Raw genomic sequence first — 24,412 nt, 5'->3', positions numbered from 1 at the left:
TTTCCAATTCCCTCCTAGTTCCTCACTTTCTTGACTGTACTGACATGCAGAAATTCAAGTGTGATGTGAACAGACATCTCACTGCCCAAGTCTATAAATAGTATCCCTGCAAATCTGGTCCCAAATAGAATCCCCCGCCCGACAAACTGGCCCTGTGCCTTGTTTGGGGTGAAACACTAATAAAAAAAACAAAAAAAAATACATGATGATATTCAGAAATTATTTAAAATTTATTCATCCTGCAAATCAACTTCTCTCTATCCAGTAGTTAGGTAGCTACTCTACTTCAACATTTTCGAGTTAATCTTATGATAGACACAAGTCTGATGACTTATAGAATTCCTGGACAGTGTTAAACATCAGCAGATAACTTCAAACGTATCCCCTCCCTTCCTTATTCATGCATACATGATCAATTAGTCAGAAGTTTCTGAATCTTTTGGTCTCCTTCACTATTGCCTACAATATAAGCCATTTACCATCCCATAGCAATGTTTTTCAGACGTACCAACTGAGTATTTCGGTCCCATTTTGTCGTTTCTGTTGCAATTGCACATATCGTTTGATTGCATGTTTAAGATCCAACACTGTTGCATCTTGTACAACTACAACTTCTGCAATAAAAAAAAAAACAAAAGAGAACATGATCATACAAAAACTGAAATATAATGCAATTATAATCACTAAGCAAAACAAGACAATAATATATGCAGATTTTGTTAAGCAAAGAAGACTGGCAGGTTCTTGTCCAGAATTTTCCATATATAAAAAAAACAAAAATACAGAAAAATTTATTATATATGTATCTATGACAAAACGAAAATATCATATGCCGAAAATCACATAAATTGATCAAGTAGTTCTATTTTTTATAAAATTTTTTAAGTGATTAATGGGAATTCATAGGCATTACAATAGAAATCTTGCAAGTTTAAAATTATTGTTATCTCCCTTGTCTTAAGATTTTTTTTTTCAAAATGGCAAACAAAACAGTCGCTCCTCCGATACTCGGAAAATTTGAATTTCTTGTTTAAAAATAAAACCAGTTGATCAATTTACCTTATTTTTGATATATGATATTTTCGTTTTGTCACGGGTATGTACATCATACAAATTTTTGTTTTTTAATATAAGGGGAATTCTGAACAAGAACTGACTAGCATGTTAATATTTAAATATTTTTTCTTAGCAACAGCAAATGAAACATGAAACTTTTTTCCTCAGAATCTGATTGCAAGCTACATTAAACAAGAACAAAAAAAAAAAAAAAAAAAATGGTTGTTCAGAATTATCTAAGCTTCAAAAAAGAAGCCTATTCAAATGTGTTGTCGATGTACAATAACTTCCTATAAAACTAAAAAAACTAATTATGATCGGTTTTAATTTCTGTGCAATTGTAATTGTGCTGTCCACTGGCGGTGTGGTAATGTCTTTTTGAATTTAGTGCTACTCAATGTCGACACTGGCCCTGTGGTCTCATTCAGCACTACAACAAAAAGTGGTTTATCTAATTTACCTATAAAGTCGAGTTTTTTTTTTGTTTTTTTTGTTTTTTACATTGATATTAAATACATACTTTTTCTATTTAAAAATTATTAAAACAAACTTCTTAATATACTCAGTCATGATGGTTAACTAATTTGCATATTCCTTTGAAAAGCAAGTGTTAATTATTTATTCATTTTTTTATTGCTTCTTATTAGATTGGTTTCTTTTCACTATTACACTGAATTCTATTTATGCATAGTTTCTACATTCTGCATATATATATATATATATATATATATATATATATATATATATATATAAAAATGTAACCTTGTCAGTATATGTACAAAAAGTCCCTATCAAACTCATCTCCGAATATTTGGTCTACAGAGTTGAAATTTGATATATAGGATATCTGGATCTACAGTCCACATTCAATTTGGTGGTAAAATAGTTGTTAAGGAGTCAAAATTTAAAAAAAAAAAAAAAAAAAAAAAAAAAAATTGATCGTAGTTTGGCATAAGATGACCACACTTTTTTTTTTTCCGCACATGCACAAATAGGTTAATTGCAATGTGAACAGGCATCTTGCTACTCAACTCCCTACATAGTGTCCCTGTAGATATGGTTCCAAATAGTAACTCCTTATGTTTAAGTGTCAATATTCCTTGTTTAGTGTGAATAAGAGTAAAAAAAAGTTGTATGGGAGATCTTACGGTCTTCTGTGGTAAGAAGCACGAGCTGATACGGTAGTCTTTCTCTTTCTATTGTCTACCCTGCCCACTTTTTATTTTTACATAGGCGTCACCACTTATCAAGGCCGATCGGCCACTCAAGGATAAGGGTTAAAGAATGTAGAGTAGTCAAAAGGACAATATAGTAATCGATAGTAATGGAAGTTCAGTAAATTTGTTAACTTAAGTGGAACGGCTCATCAGAAACTTGCTCACGTTGGACTTGAAGACAACCATATTATAGACAGCTGGAAAGCAGGAAAACGGAAGACAATTCCACAGGCGTGCAGTTCTAAGAAAGAAGCTTTGATCATGGAATCTATGTTTAGGTTTAGGCACAGATAAAGAGTGGGGAAAATTATTGATGTTTTCAGCTAGTCTAGTGTTTCTTGTGAAAGTTTGGCGAGGGGGGACCATAGATTAAAGCTCAGTCGAACACCTTCCATGAAAATAACGATAAAGCAGAGACAAACTCGCAACATCTCTTCTGTGAGATAGAGGTTGCAGCGAAGAGAAAAGGACATCTTCCACCAGGCCACGAAGTCTATTTTACCTTTTGATGTTGTCCTAGTGATTCCTATTTACAATGCCTCCCCAAGGTCGTTTTTAACTTGTCCCAGTAGTTAATTCACCATTTGGCCTGGCAGTTTGCTTTCTGGCATGCAATAAACTTGATCAATCCCTTAATACATACTAATAATGTAAATAAATACATAGTCATGTACCCAAGTTGTTTAATAAAAGAATACAAAAACAATTATACTACGTACTCATGACTTGATTATCAGCTCGACATACATTAATGGACATAGCCTGTCCATACTCCAATGCCAACTGTGAATTAGCCTCTTCAAGTGTCACTTCAGATGGTAAGTCTTCAAACACTGGATCTGTCTACAAATAACAAAATAAAAAATATATTACGTTTCTGAATTTTTTAGATGAGGATTGGTTAGTCGTATTGTTTGGATTCTTCGAACTACTATTCTAATTTTGAGGGTCATTTTCAATGTTTCAGTCGATATAACCTCTGACCTTCTTCTGATGTATCTTGTTGAACTCGGCAATGTTTCAACCTTCAGGAGAATATCACTTTTGTAATTGACCCATGGCACAGTGGTTACAATTTTGGAAAAATTGTAAAAGTGATATTCTCCTGAAAATTGAAGGTTCAATTCTCAGTGTTGTTAACCAAAAAAATACAATTGCGAATTATTCCCAATAAATTGATTTCAAATAAAATTAAATTGAAAAATTGCTTAACTGATCTAAAGATGTTTTTGTGTTTGTTAAGATACAATCGACAGATCGATTTTTTTAGAAATATGTTAAGCAAAAGCAATATTACATACTTGCCATGTCGAAAATAGTAATATATCCAAAAATTACAAAAAAAATCATTGAGTAGAAAGTTATTTATAGTTAAAAGTCATTGTTACGGAAAATGGAGTAAAATCATATTTTTCTTAGACATTATAACGTAGATGGTAGGAGTCTACACACAGGGGACATAACTCTGAAAGGAATATTTTAGATTACTTGTGTCATAGCTGCAATATTTGTTGTCTAAGTTATAGACTTTTTTTTTTTTTTTTACTAAAAACAATTGCAGCTGTTCTACTCAATAAATTTTCATGATTTTGGGATATATTACTATTTTCGACATGACAATTAAGTATATAATATTGTTTTTGCTTAAACCTACATATTTAAAAAATGGATTTGTCCACTATATATGAACAAGCACTGATCTTTTACCCAAAAAAGTTAAACAAAAATGTTACAAGTCGGTTGTTTTTTAACAGCATATTATCCATTTTGATTATTTAATGTCGAATCCAGTAATTTTGAAAAAAAATTTTATGCTTCAAGTTCTTTACATCTTTAAATATTTATTCATGGAATTTAGTTTGATTGTTTTGTAGGAAGTAAACTGTTTTTGATTTCGCAGAACATGGAGTTTTGCAAAGGGAAAGAAAAAAAAAACAAAAAAAAACAAAAAAAAAAAACAATGACATCATTGTTTAGTGCTTTTTTGATCAGGAAATCTGATCTAGTAACATCAGATGCTCTTAGTGGTATTACCACTCCAAGCCAAAGTGCACCTAGGATGAACCTAGGATGAACGGTAAGTAAGGAGCAACTTCACATTCTCCCCATTCCCCAAATGAGGCCTCATCATTGGATATCTTTTAAAGTCATATCTAGGACTGACATTTTTGGATACGGAAGGTTGGGATCATTAGTAAATGATGAGATTTGAATAACAAAAAAGTTATTTTATTAGACTTACACTGATGAGATTGGAAATAATTTGTTCAGCTTTAGCCATCGCTTCATGATGTGTGAGTTCTTCAAGAGGCTGCGGAGGAGGAGAGTGTGATTCCTGGTCTGAAGAACTTTCTATGCCATCATACATTGATGCCATTTTGTAAAAACGATTCGGATGAAAATCAAAGAAACTGAAAATAAATGAAAACACTTGAAAACATTTCCACAAAAAAAATGTAATGGAAAGTTTAAAAAAATCTAAAATCATAAATAAAGAACAAAAAACATCAGTAAAAAAAAAACAAACAAAAAAAAACTGCCTTTTATTTGGAATTTATTCTAATTTTGATCTTATCCTATCTCTTCTCTTTATATATGAATTAAAATAGTAGGGCACACTGAACTCTCAAGTCTAGAATGTGTTATGAGCCAGGAGAGACTGGAATTGGGCATAGTCCCATGTACAGAATCTTCTACTCTGCCTTTTGACAGTTCTATGTTACCTGCAACAAATGAATAAAAAATAAAATGATATGTTAGCCATTAGGTTTAAAATAAAATATTTAAAAAAAAAAACCTATGTCTTAGAATATTCAGACATAACAGCCTCTGCAAATCAAAAAGTTCTTTTACCAATGCACTTCAGGTACACCCATTAGAAACAACAATCACAAACTACAAAATCCATCTTGTTCAAATCCTACCTACAGAGTCCACACACCGGCTGTGCTGACAATTTTACGGCTCCATACACATGCTCCACAGCTTTCCAACCATCTGGATCAAAATATCTGCGGATCTTACAGATTGAAACATTCTTATCCAGACGTGTTGTTGGCACTGAAAAAATGTTTTGTTCAACTGTATTTTCAGTTAGAAGCTCTCCACCCATAGAACATAGTGCACATGAACGTGTGGGAAAGCATCAGCAGCAGCAAAGGATGGCTGGCTTGCAAAGAGATTAGCAGCAGAAAAAAGTGAATATGCAAATTAGGAAGAATGCGCGAAAAAAAAAAAGAAAAAAAGGAGAGAAAAATATACGTGTTCGGGGCAGAAGGAAAGTGCATGTCAAAGAAAAGGGACATGTAAAGATGAGGACAAGAATGGGTCAGCTGTGGCCGGTATGCGGTCAAAGAAAAAGAAACGAGAGTTGGGTTAGATGGACATGTGGCAGAGACTTTAAATAGTGCCGAAAGTAACGGTAATAAAAATTTTTGTTAAAAAAAGAAAAAATGCTGATCCGTTTTTCTTTCTTTTTTTAAATTTTTTTCCAGTTTTATTTTTATGAATTACCAAAGTGTAACTGCAACGTTGCACTCACACCACGGATTTCATCTTTACCACCTACAACATAACCACCTGTAGATCCTTGTCATTAGAGAATATTTTTGGATAAACAGAATTGGCTTATCAAATCTTGACTTTTTCTTGGGAAGTCCTAAAACGTTATTGCTTAACCTTTTGAGTCTACCCCTTTTCTTTGATTTTGGAGGTAAAGTGAAATTGTTTTACTTTGGATTAGCAGGTTCTCTCACTATCTCTTTCTCTATATATATATATTTTACGGGAACCAACAAAATAAATTAGCCTATTCGTTTTGTTTTTTCACTCTTTTCTATCATCTGTTGTAAATTTTACATAATCGTCGAGAATTTTAAATGTAATATGAACAAACATCGGTAAACTTTTACTTTCTTTCCCTCTTAACAGTTACCTTTAAAATGACGACTTAAATAGATTTTCGGGTATGCTGAAAACGAACATCACATTTAAATTTTGCGTAGATAAGTAGTTTTCCGGATATTATGACCTTTATTATGCAATATAATCCTTGTTTTTACTGGTGGACATGTTTGTACGCGCATACATTTTGACGTGCATGCACAACGGTTTGGAGATGCCTAATGCAGATAAACGAAACTGTGGGAAACAAATCGAACGACATAACAACCAATTTTTCCAACTGAACGCTTTTCACAATTTGGGGGGGGGGCGGGAGAAGAAAATTCGCCATTGAAGTTCCGTCCACGAAAGGAAAGTTTATTGTTTTAGATGGAGGAGGTATTTTTATTTGTCACCCTTTTTTCGGGGGGGGGGGGTCCTATTTTTTTATTCTCATTTATAATCTAATTTGGGGGAGAGGGCACAGGTAATCCTCGTAATAGTCGTCTATCGCCACCCTCGGTGATCGTGCTATCGCCTAACCGTACTTTATTCTGCTACGTCAGCAGGTTGCATGACTTTTGTGGAACGGCTTTCTATTTACGTAGGCCACGCTCAATTAAGTTAATATGCGTGTTTTATTGTTTTTATTTTTGTTTACGAGTTCTCAACTGGGCGGGCGTGAACAAGAATCGCCCCCATCCACTAATTTCTATAGTATGTTTTTGTTTTAGTATGTAGCATAATTTTCAAGGTTGGGTATGTTTATTCCGAAAGCTGTTCTTAACATGGGGAGATTGGGAGTGTTCCTGGGTTAGATCATAAAAAATACCAACTATAGAATACGGGTTAAATTTATAGGGAGTGATTCTCGTTCAGGTCAGCCTTTTTAAAATTTATTTTCAAGTTTTGAGCAATTCACGGGATTGCAAATATGACATAAAGGCGGCAGTTTCAAGTCGCCATATTTGTTTTCATTTTTCTTTTTTAGTTTTGGTGAAGACTACTGCCGAATCCAATTTCACTCTAAATAATTTAAGTGACTGAAATAGTAATTGATATTTGTCCTCCGTGACTTATTTTTTTAAATTTAATTTTTATCAGCAACAACATTTTTGTTGGAAAATGAACACTAAAAATGAAAAAATATGCACGCACAACAATGACCCACCACTTTTAACATAAGGAAATATTGTTTAATATTCGGAAAACTACTTATTTGCGGAAAATTTAAATAAGATATTCGTCTTCAGCGTACCCGAAAACCTCACAAGTCGTCATTTTAAAGAAAAATGTTAAAGGTGGAAACCAAGTAAAAATTTACCCAAATGTTTAACCATTGACTTTTTTTCTTAGAAAGTTCGGTGTGATTACCTGGTATATGATCTAAAAAGACACAAACATTTATAATAATGTCGATAGGAAACAACACCTCATTTAAAAAAAACAAAAACTTATTAATTCAACTAACTTTTACTGAAATTATAAAATATATTTTATCATTAGTTCGCGTTAAAAACAGGGAAGAAAATCCAAATAACGAATTACCTTTTGTAGAATATGACCGGCTCGAGTATTGGGTAGATGCAAAACTATAAATTTTACTCCATAACGAAGCGTAATCACAATCATTATTTATTAATTTATTTATTACATTCTAAACAAAATAAAATTATATAATTAATTATTACGTGTAAAATTAATAAATAAAAATGTTTATAATTATTAATTCACTGATATTTTTCATAAGCAAACCAATATTGTGTATTCCGGTTTCACTTGCGTTATGCATTTTAGGTTTTATACTAACCCATATTTCTCCAAACAAATGAGAATTTACTGTTTCTAATCAACATGCTGCTTTTCTGTCCTGTTTGTGCCAATGTTTTAGTGGTTGAAGAAGGGCCGAATTGTTATCGATTTGGTTGCCACACATGTCCTTATATCAAGAACATAAACAGAAAAGTAAGTATTGCGCTGGCTCATGTGTTTTTTTTTTTTTTTTCAGCTGTAATTTCTTAGCGACGTGAATTATTTAAAGTCGTTTCGGCATTATACTAATAAATGATTTATAGTGCCTGTTAGATCACACAGGTAATTAAAAAAAAAATGTGTCCTTTTAAGAAAAACAAGTATTGTTTACGTAATTGCCATCTCGAAAATAGCAACATATTAAAAAATTACGAAATTTGATCAGGTACATAAGTTTTGGTAAAACTTGCCGAGAGCATTCTGCTTTGGGGTTGTTTTGAAAATGGAACGGAAATTTAAATTTCGCTCCGTTGTAATCATTTTTTTTTTTTAATTGTGTATGCGCCAATAAAATGGAAAACTCACCGTTCAGATTTGAAATGTCAACTTTTATAGGTTTTCGGGTATGCAAGGTTGGGTGTGTTTATTCCGAAAGCCGTTCTTTAACATGGGGGGAGTGTCTATTCGGAAAGCCGTTCTTAACATGGGAGGGTGGAGGTGTCTATTCGGAAATCCGTTCTTAACATGGGAGGGTGGAGGTGTCTATTCGGAAAGCCGTTCTTAACATGGGAGGTTGGAGGTGTCTATTCCGAAAGTCGTTCTTAACATGGGGAGGTTTAAGCACTTCCAAAAGTCACCACAGAATTACCCCCTCCCCCATTTGTAAAACGATGTAACTTAGGCACCACCAAAAATGGCCGAAAAATCAAATTGTTTTTGTTTTTTAAAACGAAATTACATTTTGTGATAATTAAATTGATTGACTTACCGAGGGTGGGTCGGTGGGAAGGGAAAGACACTCATGGCTGTGAACGGGCCAGCCTGGTGTTTGTTAATGAAGAAAATAGGATGTCTATTCCTTATAGCTTAAATAGACATTCCAGTCTCGTTTCAGTCTCGCTGAACGAGAGATTGAGACTATAAAAACAGTCACCTTGGTAGGCTTGTTGTTGTAGTTCTTTTGTTCTTATCGTTGTTAGCGATCTATCAGGCCGGTACGACAACTGTTAACAGTACGTTACATTTACAAGAAAACGTTTGCTTGTAAGCAACGAGGTAATTTTTCGTTGCAAGTTAAACGTCTTTTCTCCCCCCCCCCCCCCACTCGTCGGTAGGAAATATCGACAATTTATTAAAATCCATTATTTCTGAGTAACTTTTTTTTTTCCAGAAAGATAAAACCCTGAATTTTATCATATAGAAAGCAGAATAATGTAAATCTTTTTCTACTATTTTTAATTAAATTTTAAATGTTAAATTTTCCCCAAAAGTTAACAAGTGGCGTTTTTTGTTTTGCACAAAAAACGTATATAAATAGTTAAAAAGAAAAAAGGTTTTTGAAAGAATTAATTTGTTTATTTCTTGTCTAATTAAGATTTAGGGTGATTTTCTATGAGAATATGCAAAAATAATATAAGTACCTGGATTTCAAATAATTCCACTTATTCATATAGGCAACCAGTTACTTCGATTTGATTACTGTTTACATTTGTGCTTGATAAAAAGCAAACTACGGAAGACCAAAAAGCCCCCAAAAAACTTATTTTTCAGTGACGAAAATTTCAATGTATTATTAACGCTGAGGCTGGCCAGTACCAGATGGGTGACCATTTGTATGAGTTTGGTTTTTAATGTGTGTGGGGGGCCAGGCTCTCCAAAATGGGGAGGGGGGCAATTTAAAGCAGAATAAAAATATTATTTCAGCGCGTTTGGTCCACCGTAGTCGAAAGGCGGCAAACGTTTCCAAACTTGATCGAAAAAATAATGATATTTTTAACACAAAGGGCACAATATTTATTGAATTTTTTTTTTTTTTGTATCGATTCTTCAAAGCATGCCCTGTTTAATAATGGTCATGCATGCATTATTCGGCTCGCTAAAAAGAAATTGTTAATTTATTTATCAAAGATTTCAAAATGGCTTTTTTCGTATAAATATCAAAAAAAAAAATTTTTTGTTTTGCTTAACTTAAATTAATTATTTTACTTAACATATTCACCGAATTTCACACTTCAAAACTCAAAAGCGGGATAATTAAACACAATCAAAGTTTTGATATTCAGACATCAAAATAAGGTATGCAAACAAGTTTTTTTTTTTTTTTTATCTATAATCCCGTCCCTTACAACAACATAATGTTTTGTTCAGTTTCAGATGATTATTTTAAGCATATTTGGAACCCCTCAAAACAAGGGGGGGGGGGTTGTAAGCAAAATATATATATATATATATATATATATATATATATTGTTTATGAAAAATAAGTGCAGTTATAAAGTTCATTCTTCTCTTAATAATCGCTGAAAATTTTGTATTGATTGGATAATTACCTGATTTTTGGTAGATTTTTAAAAAGACGGTCCGTCAAAAAGTACTTACCTGCCCCCCCTCCCCCAGTTTTGGCGGTGCCTATAACTTTATTATAAATTAATATTATCAATATAACTTTTGTACCATTTAAAAGAAGGGCAAAATAAACTTATTACTAGTTTATTTAAAAAAAAAAAAATGTTTTCATCGTACGAAAATAATGAAATTGCGAGACTTAAAATAACGTTTCCATGTAGTAAGCATTTCGAACGTGAAAACATACCCGTGTTTAATAAATCTAGAAAAAATCAACTAATGGTCAGATTTTTGTGAAATTTTCGGTACTTATCCATTTTAGAATGAAATTACATATAAAATGCAATTTCCCTGAAATATAAAATTTACGTGGAGAAATATTTTTTTTAGTGCGTGCCCCCCCCCATATTTATTTTTTCGAAATTTAAACAAAATATATTTAAATCTATCGAAATTTCTATTTATGAAACATAAGAGTTCAACTAAGTACACATATTGAACAAAAACTTACCTTGAAGTTGCAATTAAAAAAATGATATAAATTTAATGTTTTTTAAATAGCGTTTTTTTCTAATTAATATATACTATAATCAGTTGAAGTGCCAAGAAAAAGAAACTTTCTAAAAATTAATTTTTAAAAGATTAAAAACATTAAAATTTCAAAATGTTCCATTGCAACATTAATTAATTGCGTTTAATTTTTTTTTTAAATATTAAGTTTTCAGTTTTCATATAAACATAGCTCTTGTCAGCTATTTTATCGCCAGATTAAAACCGATTTGAAAGTATTATTGCACAAATATTAAGTATTTTGTAGCCCCCCCCCTCATATTTTGTTTGTCTCTTTTTACTGAACAAAAGTATGAAAGCCAAACATGAACATTCAGTAAAACTGTATTTCATATTTAATATACAAATTTTTATAATATTATTAATCATTAAACTGTAAATCTTAAAACCTAACAAAGTTATAACAAAGATTAATTAATAATTGCAGTTTGAAAAAGATAAACAAAGGTTTTAAAAAATCATTAAGTTGCTTCTGCTTTTCCATAGTTCGTATAGTTAACACAAATCTGACGTCACGGAAACATTCGCTCCTTTTGTCACAATTCTTTACATTCATTTGGCAGTGCCTAGGGAGGTCAGAGGTGTCTATTCCGAAAGCCATTTTTTACATGGGGAGGTTGGAGGTGTCTATTCCGAAAGCCATTCTTCGTTGTCAAAGACCTATAAAAGTCGATATTTCATATAACGGTGCATTGGACTTAATGTAAAAAAAAAAATACCAAAAATTTTACAAATTGACTTTTTTTTCATTTAAAAATTAAATTATTTCGTTTTTGTAAATAAAATTTTATTTTATGTAAAAAAAAAAAAATCTTTTCGTTTTTTTTTTTATATATTGTTGAATTATACTCTTTCAATTGCTTTTGATTATATTGGTGTATGCGCAATTAAAAAAAATGATTAAAACGGATTGAAATTTAAATTCTGTTCCGTTTTCAAAACAATCTCAAACGGAGCGCTCTCGACAAGTTTTACCTTGGATATATTACTGGAGATGGAATGTTGAGTGAGCACGACTCAAGCTCGAAAATGAGTTTGTACTGAAGTTCCCTGCACATGACGGGTTTTTAATGAGATGATCAGCTATTAAAGACTAAGTACATCTGTTGCTCAGTATGTCCCCTTTCTGATTTTGCTAGATATGTGCTGTTGGACTCTACCATCCAATATCAACGTTGTTCGATCCACATAGTTGGCACCGCAATTACACATAAAATTGTAAATTACATTATTATTATGATGGGGCGGGGGGTGTAGAACATCTTTTCGAGAGAGGACAGCATTAAGGGTTTAGTAGAGAACACAGCACACATATTTGAAGCAAAATAACATTTTTGAAGCATTGAGCTGATTTGTTTGAATTTCTCACTCACTGTCCCAACCACAGTAAACAAAGCTATATTGGACATTATTCACTGTTTGAATTTTAATTTCAGAAAACTCAGTTATTTTTCTTTGCATAACTGACCTAATCATATTAAGAGATACCCATTCTTAGATAGGGTATTAGTGATCATTTTGAATTCCTTATCCAATTTTGATTTTGAACAAATGTGTTAGGGTCCAAATTAAATTGATCTTACGTTTTTGGGGGGCAAAATGGATACCAGCATGTATACAATTCCGTAAATGTAGATTTGCAGTATATTGATGTAAAGTAACTAGATGATATTTTTGTTACCAATACATCAAAGAAAGCTATGAACAAGTTATACTCTCCTTCATAAGTATACTTTAATGCGGGGTGCATTTTATTGAGTAGGGAGAAAAAATTATTCGCCTCCATTTGATTATTGATGAAACAAAATGTATTGTATACATATGGAAAATAGACTAATGGGTTTAGAAAGTAATTGCTCTTCATGGAAACCAACAAAAATATTCACCATTATTGGCCCTAGAACTGAGCCCATGGATACACTTTCTATTTGTTGATACATTACATCATTAAAACTGACTTCAAAAGATATACTGGCAAATTTCATCAGCTCAACAAATGTGATTTCAGAAATGGGAGGAGGCGATATCTGGCTATGATATCAAAAATCTGTACAGATATCTATAGTAGCTAAAATCGGTACACAAGTTGCTAATGTCATAAAAACATATAAATTTATCAACAACCTTCAACTTTTGAATAAAGTTTGCTAAATAAAATAAGGCAGTATTTACTGTAATGTTCTAATACTGGGTGTAAACTATTTAAGATCCATTTTGCAACCTTATGCTGTGATGACCTTACCATTGATAAAATGGGCCTTAAAGAGATACCTACTTTGTGAGTTTTAGGTAACCCATATAATCTTGGGCGTATAGATCCTGAGGGTCTAATCTCTCTAGCTATGCTAAAAGGAAGTACACTGCTTTTAACTAATTTCTTTTGGAATTTGGTTTCTAAAGAGGTTTTGTAATCATGAGTTGCGACAGGGCTCAATTTTACGAATTTCTCTGTGTCATTCATTATGACAGATATTTTGTTGACATAATCATGATGATTTAGTACTACAACCCCCTGAACCTTTATCTGGTTTGGTAATGACTAACAATGTATTTTCTCATAGTTTTGTTCTTTGCGTCATTTAAACTCTGAATCGGATATTGGTGTACTTGCATAGCTGTGAGCAAGGTCATTTAATCTTGCTTTTAAATCTGTTACTTTAATTTTAGAGACTGAAAGTGTCTCTGCTTGGGTATTGAGAATTTCAAATTCAGAAAATACCTCTTCCCGTTTAACACCAAGCAATGGAATACAAAAATCTAAACCATGATCAAGGATTAAAAGTTCCAAAAGTTCAGAAGGGAATAGTCATGGGAGGATAGGTTTACGACATTCATGCCAATATTTGAGTTGGTGGTACATCCATCATAATAATAATTTAATTTATAATTTTAAGTGTAGTTGTGATGCCAACTATGTGGGTCGAACAACGTTGATATTGGATGGTAGAGTCCCACAGCACATACCTAGCAAAATCAGAAATGGAACATACCGAGCAACCGATGTACTTGCCAACACATATGAGTCTTCAATAACTGACCATCTCATTAAAAACCTGTCATGTGCAGCGAACTTCAGCACAAACTCATTTTCAATCCTGACTTGTACTCACTCAACATTCCATCTCAAGATCTTGGAGACTATTCACGGTCAGTTAGGGAGGCCTTCTCTCTGTAAGCAGAGAGAATGTCTTTTCAGTTTGAATGTGATTAACGTCTAGGATCTTCGAAAATATAACGTTGCTTTATTTTAATCGCTTCCCTGTTTTTTTTTGGTTTTTTTTCGCTCATAACAGAACATAACGTAACTTTGTTAATAATGTACATATTTTTGATTTTTTCATTTTAAATTTCTCAATACAGCTTTGAAAAAATGTGGACAAAACCAGTGAGCTAACTACTCTCTTTATTTTTTTCTTCCTCACCTCTTTTTTTTTTTTTTTTTTTTTTTTTTTACGTATTTTACATATTTTACTTTTAATCATGAATAATAAGTTTTCCATTCATGATTACTATATATATATATATATATATATATATATATATATATATATATATATATATATATATATATGCCTACATACCTCAGCTCTCTTCATTTCTGGTCACTCTTACCCTTAAAATAAAAAAGCCAGAACTGAACATATATTTCCTGTATGGGGAAGAGGTTGAAGATTGTAGAAAAAAACAAACAAACAAAAAAATAACAGCTGGTTTTCGAGTTCTGTGATTGAAAATCCGAATTTTGTAAGTGTTTAATTCATTATTTTTTTTTCTGTTTTTTAAATTGTGAAATTCATTGAATATGTTAATAATAATTATCTTCAAATTGGCATCATTTTTTTTTTTTTTTTTACATTATTTTTACGCAAAAAATTACTTTTAAATCTTTAAATAAAAGATTTTAGCTCAATTTTTTTAATATACAATTAAATAGGAAATGCTTTGAAGAATACCAAAAGGGAAAAAATATATCATTGTGGAAGTTTAAAAATTACAATAATTGTTTCTGTAATTTGTCATTTACGTGAGTTGTTGTAAAATAAGGTGGCCGGTAGGGACTACAAAAATAACATAATATTGAAGGAGTCATGTTAGTAGCAGTGTAGAATAATGACCTAATTGAATAGAGCGCATCAGGTTGCACATCTCTCAACAGGGAAGTTTCATGTTGCTAGAATGTAAAGTTATTTGAATGGCCTTCCATAAAGTGCCATTAAGTTTCTCAACTTGTCCATTACCTTCTGGGTGGTATCTACTTGTTTTAGATGTAGCAATATCTTTTCTGTGTAAGAAATCGCTGTGATTTCTCTTGCTAGGAAGTCAATTGCTCGGTTCATATGTATCATATCAGGTATACCAACAATAGAACATAGTTGGTTCAAATAGCGGATGACGGTTTTGCTTGCCATGTCCCTACAGGAAAAATCAAAGGGAAAATGAGAATACTCATGAATCATCGTAAGTAGGTATTTTTTACCAGTTAAAGAAGTTGGTAATGGGCCTTTAAAATCAATGTTCAATCACTGGAAAGGTAGTATGGCGTTTGAGTGTTTCCTTGTTACTACTGGCAAATTTAGGTTTCAGATACTGGCAGGAAGAGTGGGAGTTGGTTATGCTTTTTATTTGGTCTAAAAAGAATGGGATATTCTTTGTTCTGATAAAGTGGCGGAGTCATGTAACACCAGGATGGCATAATTGAATATGCAACTCTCAAAGGTCTTGCAAAGTGTGTGAGAGTTAAGATACGAGATAATGTGTCAATGGCAGCATTTTCTGTTCCCAGGCGGTAGATGATATTGAATTTGAACTGCAACAGTTCAACGACATATTTTGTCATTTTTAATTTTAGATTTTTTACTGTTGTTGAACATAAAACTGATGCTATTTTGGCCTGTAATGATTTTGAAATGGCTGCTGAGTTGAAAGTGGCCTCACTTTCGAAGTGCTTCAACAATCGCGTCTGCTTCATTTTCAACCACGTGATGTTTGATTTCACTCAGGTTTAGTGTCCGTGAAAAGAATGCAACTGGTCGATCACGTTGGTTTATTTGGATCCTTGATAATCGCCCAAAAATTAAAAATGAACACAGTACTCCTTTGCACACAATTAACATTAGAAGTGCACCACAAAATGATACAAGTTAATATTTACATCATAATTTTTGTACCATTTAAAAAAAAGCCTAAAATAAACTACTAACACTTTAAAAAAATTTTGTCAACGTACAAAAATAATGAAAATATGGCACTAAAATTGTTTTAAAATAATGTATGTAGTGACCAATTTTAAGGTGTAGATATACATTTATTTAATATTTTAATATTACTTTTTTTGCATATGATTCCTTCCATATTTCATTTTACGAAATCTGAACAAAATATATTGTAATTGATCAAAATTGCAATATTTTATAAAGCTGAAAAGTTTATAAAAACACCTATTATTTAGTATTTAATCAACTGATTCTTTTGTTTTTTACCTTAAATTCATAAATATGGAAATAAATTCAATATTAAGTTTAGTAAAAAAAAATAACGTTTTTTTTTTCTTAATATAAACTGTAATTTGTTGAATTGCAAAGAATAAAACATTTTTAAAAATAAATAATTTTTAAAATATTAAACTGATTTAAATTCCATTCTTCCAAAATGTTCAGTTTTAAACAGAATTTTGGGTCATTTTTTACAATAGACAACAAAATAAAAAAGGGGTGAAACAAACAAGTATATCCCTATATATAATAAAAACGTTGCAGTTTTTCCCCTCTGGACCAAAATACCATAAGTTTACAACAACAGATGCCATATACAAATTTATTATGTCTACACTATTAGCCACTATCTTATGTAACTTCAGATTGACATTATATACACATTTAAGCGTTATAGTTCTGAGGAGAGCCACGATCACAATCTCATCATCTTAGAGGAAGCAGTTCTTATTTTTCCCTCTATCTATTTTGTGCTTCCACCACTCCCACTAGACACCGGCACTATTTCTACATATTCCTACTCGGCTAGGTTATAACTGCTCTTAGCTGATTAGTAGACACATACACATACCATAACTGTTACATATTCCTATTTATGGATAATAATTTCTCCCTTTCTGAAATCCAGCCAAGCTGATTGGCTGCTCAGTAGACATTCTCATATTCTGATATTCGCATCTTCCATCATTAAACGAATGGTGGACACTTACAAACCACACCACCATTTCTTTTTACATATCCATTCGTTCCCTTACAAATTTAGACTCTAGATTTATTATTTCTTCATTAGCTACATTAACTTTGCATTTTTTGACTTTTCCGACATTAAATTGAATCATCAATAATGCTATTATATTTATTCATCCACAGACACCCGAGACAATACATAGCTATGTGAACCTGCTTCTTATTACACTGACTCCAGTCTCCGTTACTTTACATGTTTTTATTTATTTATGTATTTATTTATTTCACTAGGACGTAAAACAACAATTGTTCTTTCCTATTCCTGTATTTCTTAATTATAATATTTCGTTTACTACATTGCCTTACAAACCACTTTCATTCCAGCATAAACGACAAGGCATGTTAGCAGAACTTGCAGGTTTCACCGACCAGCGAGAAAATACCAAGGAAGCAAATATATGCAGAGATATATACATATATACATAGCAAGGGAGGGATGTGTGTGTGTGTAATATATATATATATATGAGAGAGAGAGAGAGAGAGAGAGAGAGAGATCAGCTCTGTTACACTTTTATTTGGGTTACTAATTCATTCATACAAAGCCCAGTAAAGTGACACTTTTACCGTGACCAATTCTGCATTCGAGCCTTAGCTCTGCCGGTAACTTTTTTTTTTTGTTTGCTTGACACTGTACTAGATTTGCACTTTTCCATAGGGGGTTGCTTTTTTTTTTCTTTTTTTTTTTACACGGTGGTCACCACTTATCAAGGCCCGGACGCCACACAGGGATAAGGGTTATTGCAAGTACAGTACGTTAGTGTGGAGATTTAATGAAGTGTTTACTTAAGGGGGCGGGTCATTAGGAATTTGTTTACGTTGGACTTGAAGACATCCAGGTTGTAGTCAGGTGGGAAGCAGGCAGACGGAACAGAGTTCCACAGGCGTGCAGTTCTAAGAAAGAAGCTTTGTTCATGGAATCTACATTTTGATTTTGGCACAGATAAAGAGTAGGGAAAATTTTTGACAGTGGATTCAGCTAGACGGGTGTTTTTCGTGCTATGGGCTCGCAAGACTAATAACTAATATTAAATGTTTTGCTTTCATTTATAAACCCACGTAGGTCACAAACCAAAATACAATTGTAGTTTGCTTTTATATGAACGATACCCGAGTGTAATTATGTTTGAACGCAAATATGTCGCAAGCCTAATTAATTTGCAGGGAAATATATTTCTGTCAAAAATACATAAAATGACCAACCACTTTCCCACTCACCCGAAAGCCGTTCTTAACATAGAGAGGTTGGTGGTGTCCATTTTGAAAGCCGTTTTAAATGTGAGGAGGTTGCTGGTTAGGCTACAAAAACGCCAACAACAACAGAATTTTTCACTCGGGGAGTAGTGGGGGGGGTATACTAGCACCAGGCAACGCTGGTTAACGAGTCCTGCTAGTAACAAATGTTATCACAGGCAAGATAAGTTACTCTTACTAGCTTGATAAGTTCTTAGCATTTATTCAGTTTGAAAAACAAATTTTGAGTTTCGATAATCGCTCAAAATAGAAAATTAAACAAAATACTGGTATAAACTCGCCCAATAAACGTTACCGTGACATAGAAGACATTGTTAAAGTTGCTGTAAAGAAGGTGGGATTCCTTTACCTACTAGAAAAATATTCACATCTGACAATATCTTATATCTCTCAAAAACTACCATTTGCCCAAGCATGGAATAATGTTGCCCAATGCCTCAACCACCAGTCTCTTTCTATTGGACTGTGTCCAAAAAAGAATCTCCAATCTTATAAATCCCAGCCTCTGTCCCATCGTCATAATGTTACATTACAAATACTTATTTTACAAGTACTTTAGTGGAATGTGCTTGAAACTTGTAGCACTGATGACCGCTTAACGTAAATAAGTCCAACTAACCTGACAAGCAGCAAAATCCCATGCCTTCATTGTAAAAATCCTTTGATGCAGGAGAGCTTTCTAGTATGAAAGTTATTTCCTTTACACTTTGGAATTCCATCCCTAATGTTGCTCAACTCTTAGGTTAGTAAAGGGCATATGTTTGTTTTCATTCAACGATTTATTATCACTGGCACTCCTGATATGTGACTTGCTTATAATGGCATTAGATATTTTCCTGTAAACCCTTCTTATATGCCAGGAATAATCAATTGTTAATTGAAAAAAGAAAGCCCTCATTAAAATCCAAATTCCTAATGGCAATATATAAAACAAAAAAGAAAATGGTGTCTGTGTAATGGGACCATTAAAAGTCAATTTTTCTCTAAACAAAAATGGTGATTAGTTCAGAGTTCCACTACAAAAGACCTATTGAATTCTCTAATGAAACAAGCTAAGACAATATAAGAGATAAAACAAAAACCAGTTCTGTTCTGTGTCTCCTCAAATAACTGATCTAATTGCTGTAAATTTTGATATTGATGAGCAAGTATAACGGATGATAATGATGTTTAAATCCGATTTCAAACTATTGTTGATCAAACTACGTTTATCAACAGAACTTCAATGGAACACTTTGCAGCATTGATTAGAAGTTGAGAAACTTTTTAGCTGTAAAAATAAATTCCTGACAAAATTGGGAACTACGAGAAATAGTGTAAAAAAAACAAAAACACTAAAAGCATGTGGACCTGATCTCATTCCGGCTGTACTATTAAAAAAGTGCTCCACTGAAGTAGCGCCAGTTCTCTCCAAACTTTACAACAAATGCCTTAATGAATCTTGCTTTCCTGCCTGCTGGAAAACTGCTTCTGTGGTACCAGTTTTCAAGAATTCTGGCGAAAGAACTGACCCAGTAAATTATCGCCCCATTAGCCTCCTCACACTTTTCACCAAAATATTTGAGTTCATAATTAAGTTCATCAGTCCATCTAGTCCATCACCTTACAGATGCTAAACTTCTGACCGACCAACAATATGGATTTAGGCAAGCCCGTTCCACAGCAAACATCTTAACTGTAATCTCTGAACGTATATACCATTCACTGGACAAAGCAGGGGAGGGTAGAGTGGTAGCTCTAGATATATCTAAGGCTTTTGACAGGGTATGGCATGAAGGTCTTCTCAGGAAAATCAGATCATGCAGTATCACTGGAAGAATACTTAACATAATTAAATCCTTCTATGATAAGAGAAAAATCCAGGTTGTCCTCGACGGTCGTACATCTAAACAATACAAAATAAATGCGTGAGTGCCTCAAGGGTCTATCCTTGGACCTCTATTATTCCTAATATTCATAAATGACCTCCCTGACAAAATTGTCTGTGAGATGGGTACATATGCTGATGACACCATGCTCTATAACAGACACGACAGGAAAACAAATGAACACATATATAAAGAAATGTCAGAAGCACTAGAGGATGACCTCCAATCTAGTGGAATGAGGACAAAAATGGATGGTCACATTTAATGCTGCCAAGATTAACTTGTTTCCTTCAATAATTATAAGAAACCTTCTCTACCACCAATAGCAATGGCCAAAGACTCTTTATCTGAAAGTACATCTTTTAAGCTCCTCAGCCTAACGTTCACAGGAAACATGAGTTGGAACAATTACATTGAGAGCATTGTCAGGACCGCTGCAAAAAAGGTAGGTTCTCTCTGCCATGCTAGAAAGCTACAAATGCCCAAACGTATCCTGTACCTCTATAAGGCCACCATTTGCCCATGTATGGAGTGTTGTTGTCATATTTAGGCTGGTGCATCTGCTACTAGTCTCTCGTTCCTAGACAAGGTTCAAAAGAGTCGCCAACCTAATAGGTCCTGAACTGTCATCTAAGCTTCAGTCTCTGTCCCATCGACGAAATGTAGCATCCCTCTGTCTGTTCTACAAGTACTTTAACGCTGAATGCTCTGACGAACTGCAAGCACTTGTACCCTCTTGACATAATGTTTTAATTGTTTATTTGTGAATAAAACTCGTTTTTGCTACTATTTCATTTTAGGTTACAAACAGAAAATATCCTAAATTAAAAGAAGTCGATGATGTACTTGGAGGAGCCTCTGCCTGGGAAAATGTGGATTCGACTCAAGGTTGTTATTTATTTATGTTGCTTTTTTTGGTTTTTCCTTTTCAATTTTTTTTGTGAGCAGAGAATTCATACCGTAAGCAAAGCTGCTATAGCATATGATGATTAATTTTAAAATTATATTTATTTTATACTAGCGGAGGAAATCTGGCCTTGTCTGGTTGTAAAATACGCTTAAATAATATTCATGTAGATTTTGTATTATTACAAAGGCAATTCTTTATTGAATATTATATTATAGCTGATATGTAGTACTGATTTTTAAAAAATTGGGTGCGATTAGCTAGAATCAGAACCAAAACATTTAAAGCTTGAGTCGTGTTCTATACTGTTTGAGCTATTGACAGATAGATAAGAAAGAGATAAGAAAGATTTAAAATTAAACCACTTCAAGCTATGAATGAATATGACGGCAAGTTGAAATGAATATTTTGCATTTCAGTTTGCTGGCATTTTTCTGTACGTATTATTCCTCCATTCAAATAAAGATTTTACTCATAAACCATCGTTACTCTGATTATTATTAGTCCCCGACAAAAAGAAGGTGGACCTATAAATTCACCTTTGCTGACATATTTCTTTATCCATTCAAATATTTTACTCATAAACCATCTTTACTCTATGATTACTATTTCCTGTTAATTTTATTGTTAAATAACCAGAATTTGATTGTTAAATATTTTCCCACAGACACGCATACATACATCTACTGTTTTATTTATATAGAGTAGTAGATGAACTAGTATTGTCTGAATTTAAAATATGCCGAAGGATTTAGTTTATATTTATTGCATATTTCATGTTTTGTTTTCTTATATGAGGTTCCTGTGAGTATGAAGATAATTGATGTCTGCATCAGTCTATAATGAAGCAGATTTCATAATCACCAACCACACATCTGAACTGGTATTGTTTGAGTTCCATGATATTATCTTACTCTCTATATCTTTTTCTCGGAACAACTTAGGAATACTTGTTTTGCCACAGTTTTACATGACTAATTCGAGACACTTTCTGATTGATAGTACAGAAACCCTAACTCTTAGAGCAGCTACACTTAACACTATCTATCAGCAGTTCAATACTATTGGGGCAACTGAAGTGCCATGTCATGCATGGAAAAAGATTCTTCACTTCTTTTCCAGTGAATATTCCCAAGGTTACAATGTCATAAAGATTTGGCTAATAGTCTACTTGTGTTCATTTAGTTTTTAATAGCAAACAAACACCCACATTTTAAAAACCTGTACTCTATCAAATATGTAATATGAATAAACATCTTGCTACTCAACTTCCTACCTCTAAATCTGGCTCTTATCACAGCAGCCCCTGTATACTTCAGTTGCATTATGCCTTATTTTTAACCTGCAAAAGTTTAAAAAAAAAAAAAACAATGACAATGGCAAATATGTACACTTTTTTATGTCCTGTCTTTTATACATGTTTTTTTTTTCACTGTTTTTCTTTGTTCATTCTTCTGCTGACTTCTTGACACTATTTTTGTCATGTTTTCCATTTAAAACATTCGCAAGTTTTTGTATTAGGGTCACTTATTTAAATCTATATTTTATGTTATAGAATCCATTGTAACCACTAGTTTAGTATTGTCAGATTGGGCTAATGTTCAGAAGAGACAAAAGAAAAAAAAACAGTTCATTGGAGCCCTCTCTTATTCTGAACATCTTCTTTTAATAAATAGTTAATGGTTTTAAGCACACGTGCACATTCACTTTAATGTATATGTGAACCATGCAGCCCTTCTCGACAATCGCTACACCAATGCTGTTTGTCATGGTTTTTATCTTCTATTCAAGCTGTGCCGACATCTCTTACATTAGCAACTGCTAATGGTGCAAGCACTAGTTTACAAGTATTAAAAAAATCATTCACTTTTCAGTATATAAAAGAATATTCATTGAAAAAATGTAACGATCTAAGTTTTAGAGTGATAAATATCCAGATCGATCAACATGAAAAATCATTTAACACTTCCAAATAAAAACTTTAAAAATTAACTTCATTTTGAAAACTGCTGGCATTGTTCAGCAAATTAATTGATTAAATTATTTGATTTTCATCCAGAATTATTAAAAAACAAAAATAAAAAAAATATCTGTATGCTGCATATACTCAGAAATAACATATTCCAAAAATTACGTAAATTGATTAAGTAGTTTTATTTTCATAAAGGAAATCATTTTTAATTGATTAATTAGAATACATAGGCATTATAACAAATCTTTCAAGTTTGAATTATTGTTGAGCTATTTATCTTAGTTATTTATTTAGATTGTTTTCAAAATGGTGGACAAGATGGATACTTATCTGTTACTTATAAGATTTGATTTTCTTATTTAAAAATAAAACTACTTCATCAATTTATGATTTTTGGAATATGATATTTTCGTTTCGTCACAGGTATGTATATCATACAGATTTTTTTTATTTTTGTTTTTAACAAGAATTGAACAAGAAAGTTTAAAATTTGTTTTGGTCTTTATTCAGAATTTCTCCCATACTAAAAAATAAAGAAAAATCCTTATGATGTATGTATCCGTGATGGAAAGAAAGTATCATATTCCAAAAATCATATAAATTGATCAATTAGTTTTATTTTTAAACAAGAAAAATTAAATTTTATGAATAACCAAAGGTTGACGGCCTTGTCCACTAGTTTAAAAAATAATCTAAAAAAAAAGGGAGATAACTCATCAATAAATCAAACTTGCGACATTACGCGATTAATAGGAATTCTCATTATTTGCTTAAAAATGATTTTTTTTTTTTTAATAAAAATAAAACCTTGATCACTGTACATAATTTTTGGAATATGATATTTTCGTTTATCATGGTATGTACATCATACAGATTATTTTTGTTTTTATAATATAGGGGAAATTCTGGACAAGAGCCAATTATTTAAAAATATTTTATTTTCCTTTGTAGAAACCTGTCCCAAATGTGAACACGACCGTGCCTATTTTATGCAGATGCAAACACGATCAGCTGATGAACCAATGACTACTTTTTACAAATGTTGCAATGTTCAATGTGGCCACAGATGGAAAGATTAAATAAATATTTTTATCTTTTGTAAATAAACAAAAAAATTATAAGAAATTAAA

The 24,412-nt window shown here is 32.3% G+C and overlaps 2 protein-coding genes across 4 annotated transcripts in view; one reads left to right on the top strand and one right to left on the bottom strand.

Annotated features, from left to right (window-relative positions):
- The window catches only part of LOC145279660 (U11/U12 small nuclear ribonucleoprotein 25 kDa protein-like), a 15,649-nt gene extending 6,629 nt beyond the window's left edge, over nt 1-9,020 (bottom strand). Inside the window, exons 1-4 of one of the 3 annotated variants that reach the window (XM_080130898.1) lie at nt 8,896-9,020; nt 4,516-4,684; nt 2,993-3,116; nt 509-614 (exon numbers count right to left, since the gene is read on the bottom strand). In XM_080130898.1, coding sequence (XP_079987024.1) covers nt 509-614; nt 2,993-3,116; nt 4,516-4,684; nt 8,896-8,930 — 434 coding nt within the window. In that variant the 5' untranslated portion in view covers nt 8,931-9,020. Of the gene's footprint in view, nt 1-508; nt 615-2,992; nt 3,117-4,515; nt 4,685-7,703; nt 7,839-8,492 lie in introns of those variants that run through there. The other 2 variants (XM_080130902.1, XM_080130899.1) reach the window with 2 other exon arrangements.
- On the top strand, nt 7,966-24,412 carry LOC145279661 (DNA-directed RNA polymerase III subunit RPC10-like). Its single transcript, XM_080130903.1, has 3 exons — nt 7,966-8,120; nt 21,204-21,291; nt 24,234-24,412. The coding sequence occupies exons 1-3, from the start codon at nt 8,010-8,012 to the stop codon at nt 24,359-24,361; spliced, it is 327 nt and encodes a 108-aa protein (XP_079987029.1). The 5' UTR covers nt 7,966-8,009; the 3' UTR covers nt 24,362-24,412.

This window comes from Euprymna scolopes, chromosome 7, assembly GCF_053919585.1.
Source record: "Euprymna scolopes isolate OS-2025 chromosome 7, ASM5391958v1, whole genome shotgun sequence".
NCBI classification, from domain to species: Eukaryota; Metazoa; Mollusca; class Cephalopoda; order Sepiida; family Sepiolidae; genus Euprymna; species Euprymna scolopes.
Note: the sequence above shows the minus strand (reverse complement) of the source record. Positions and strands in the feature narration are given on the sequence as shown.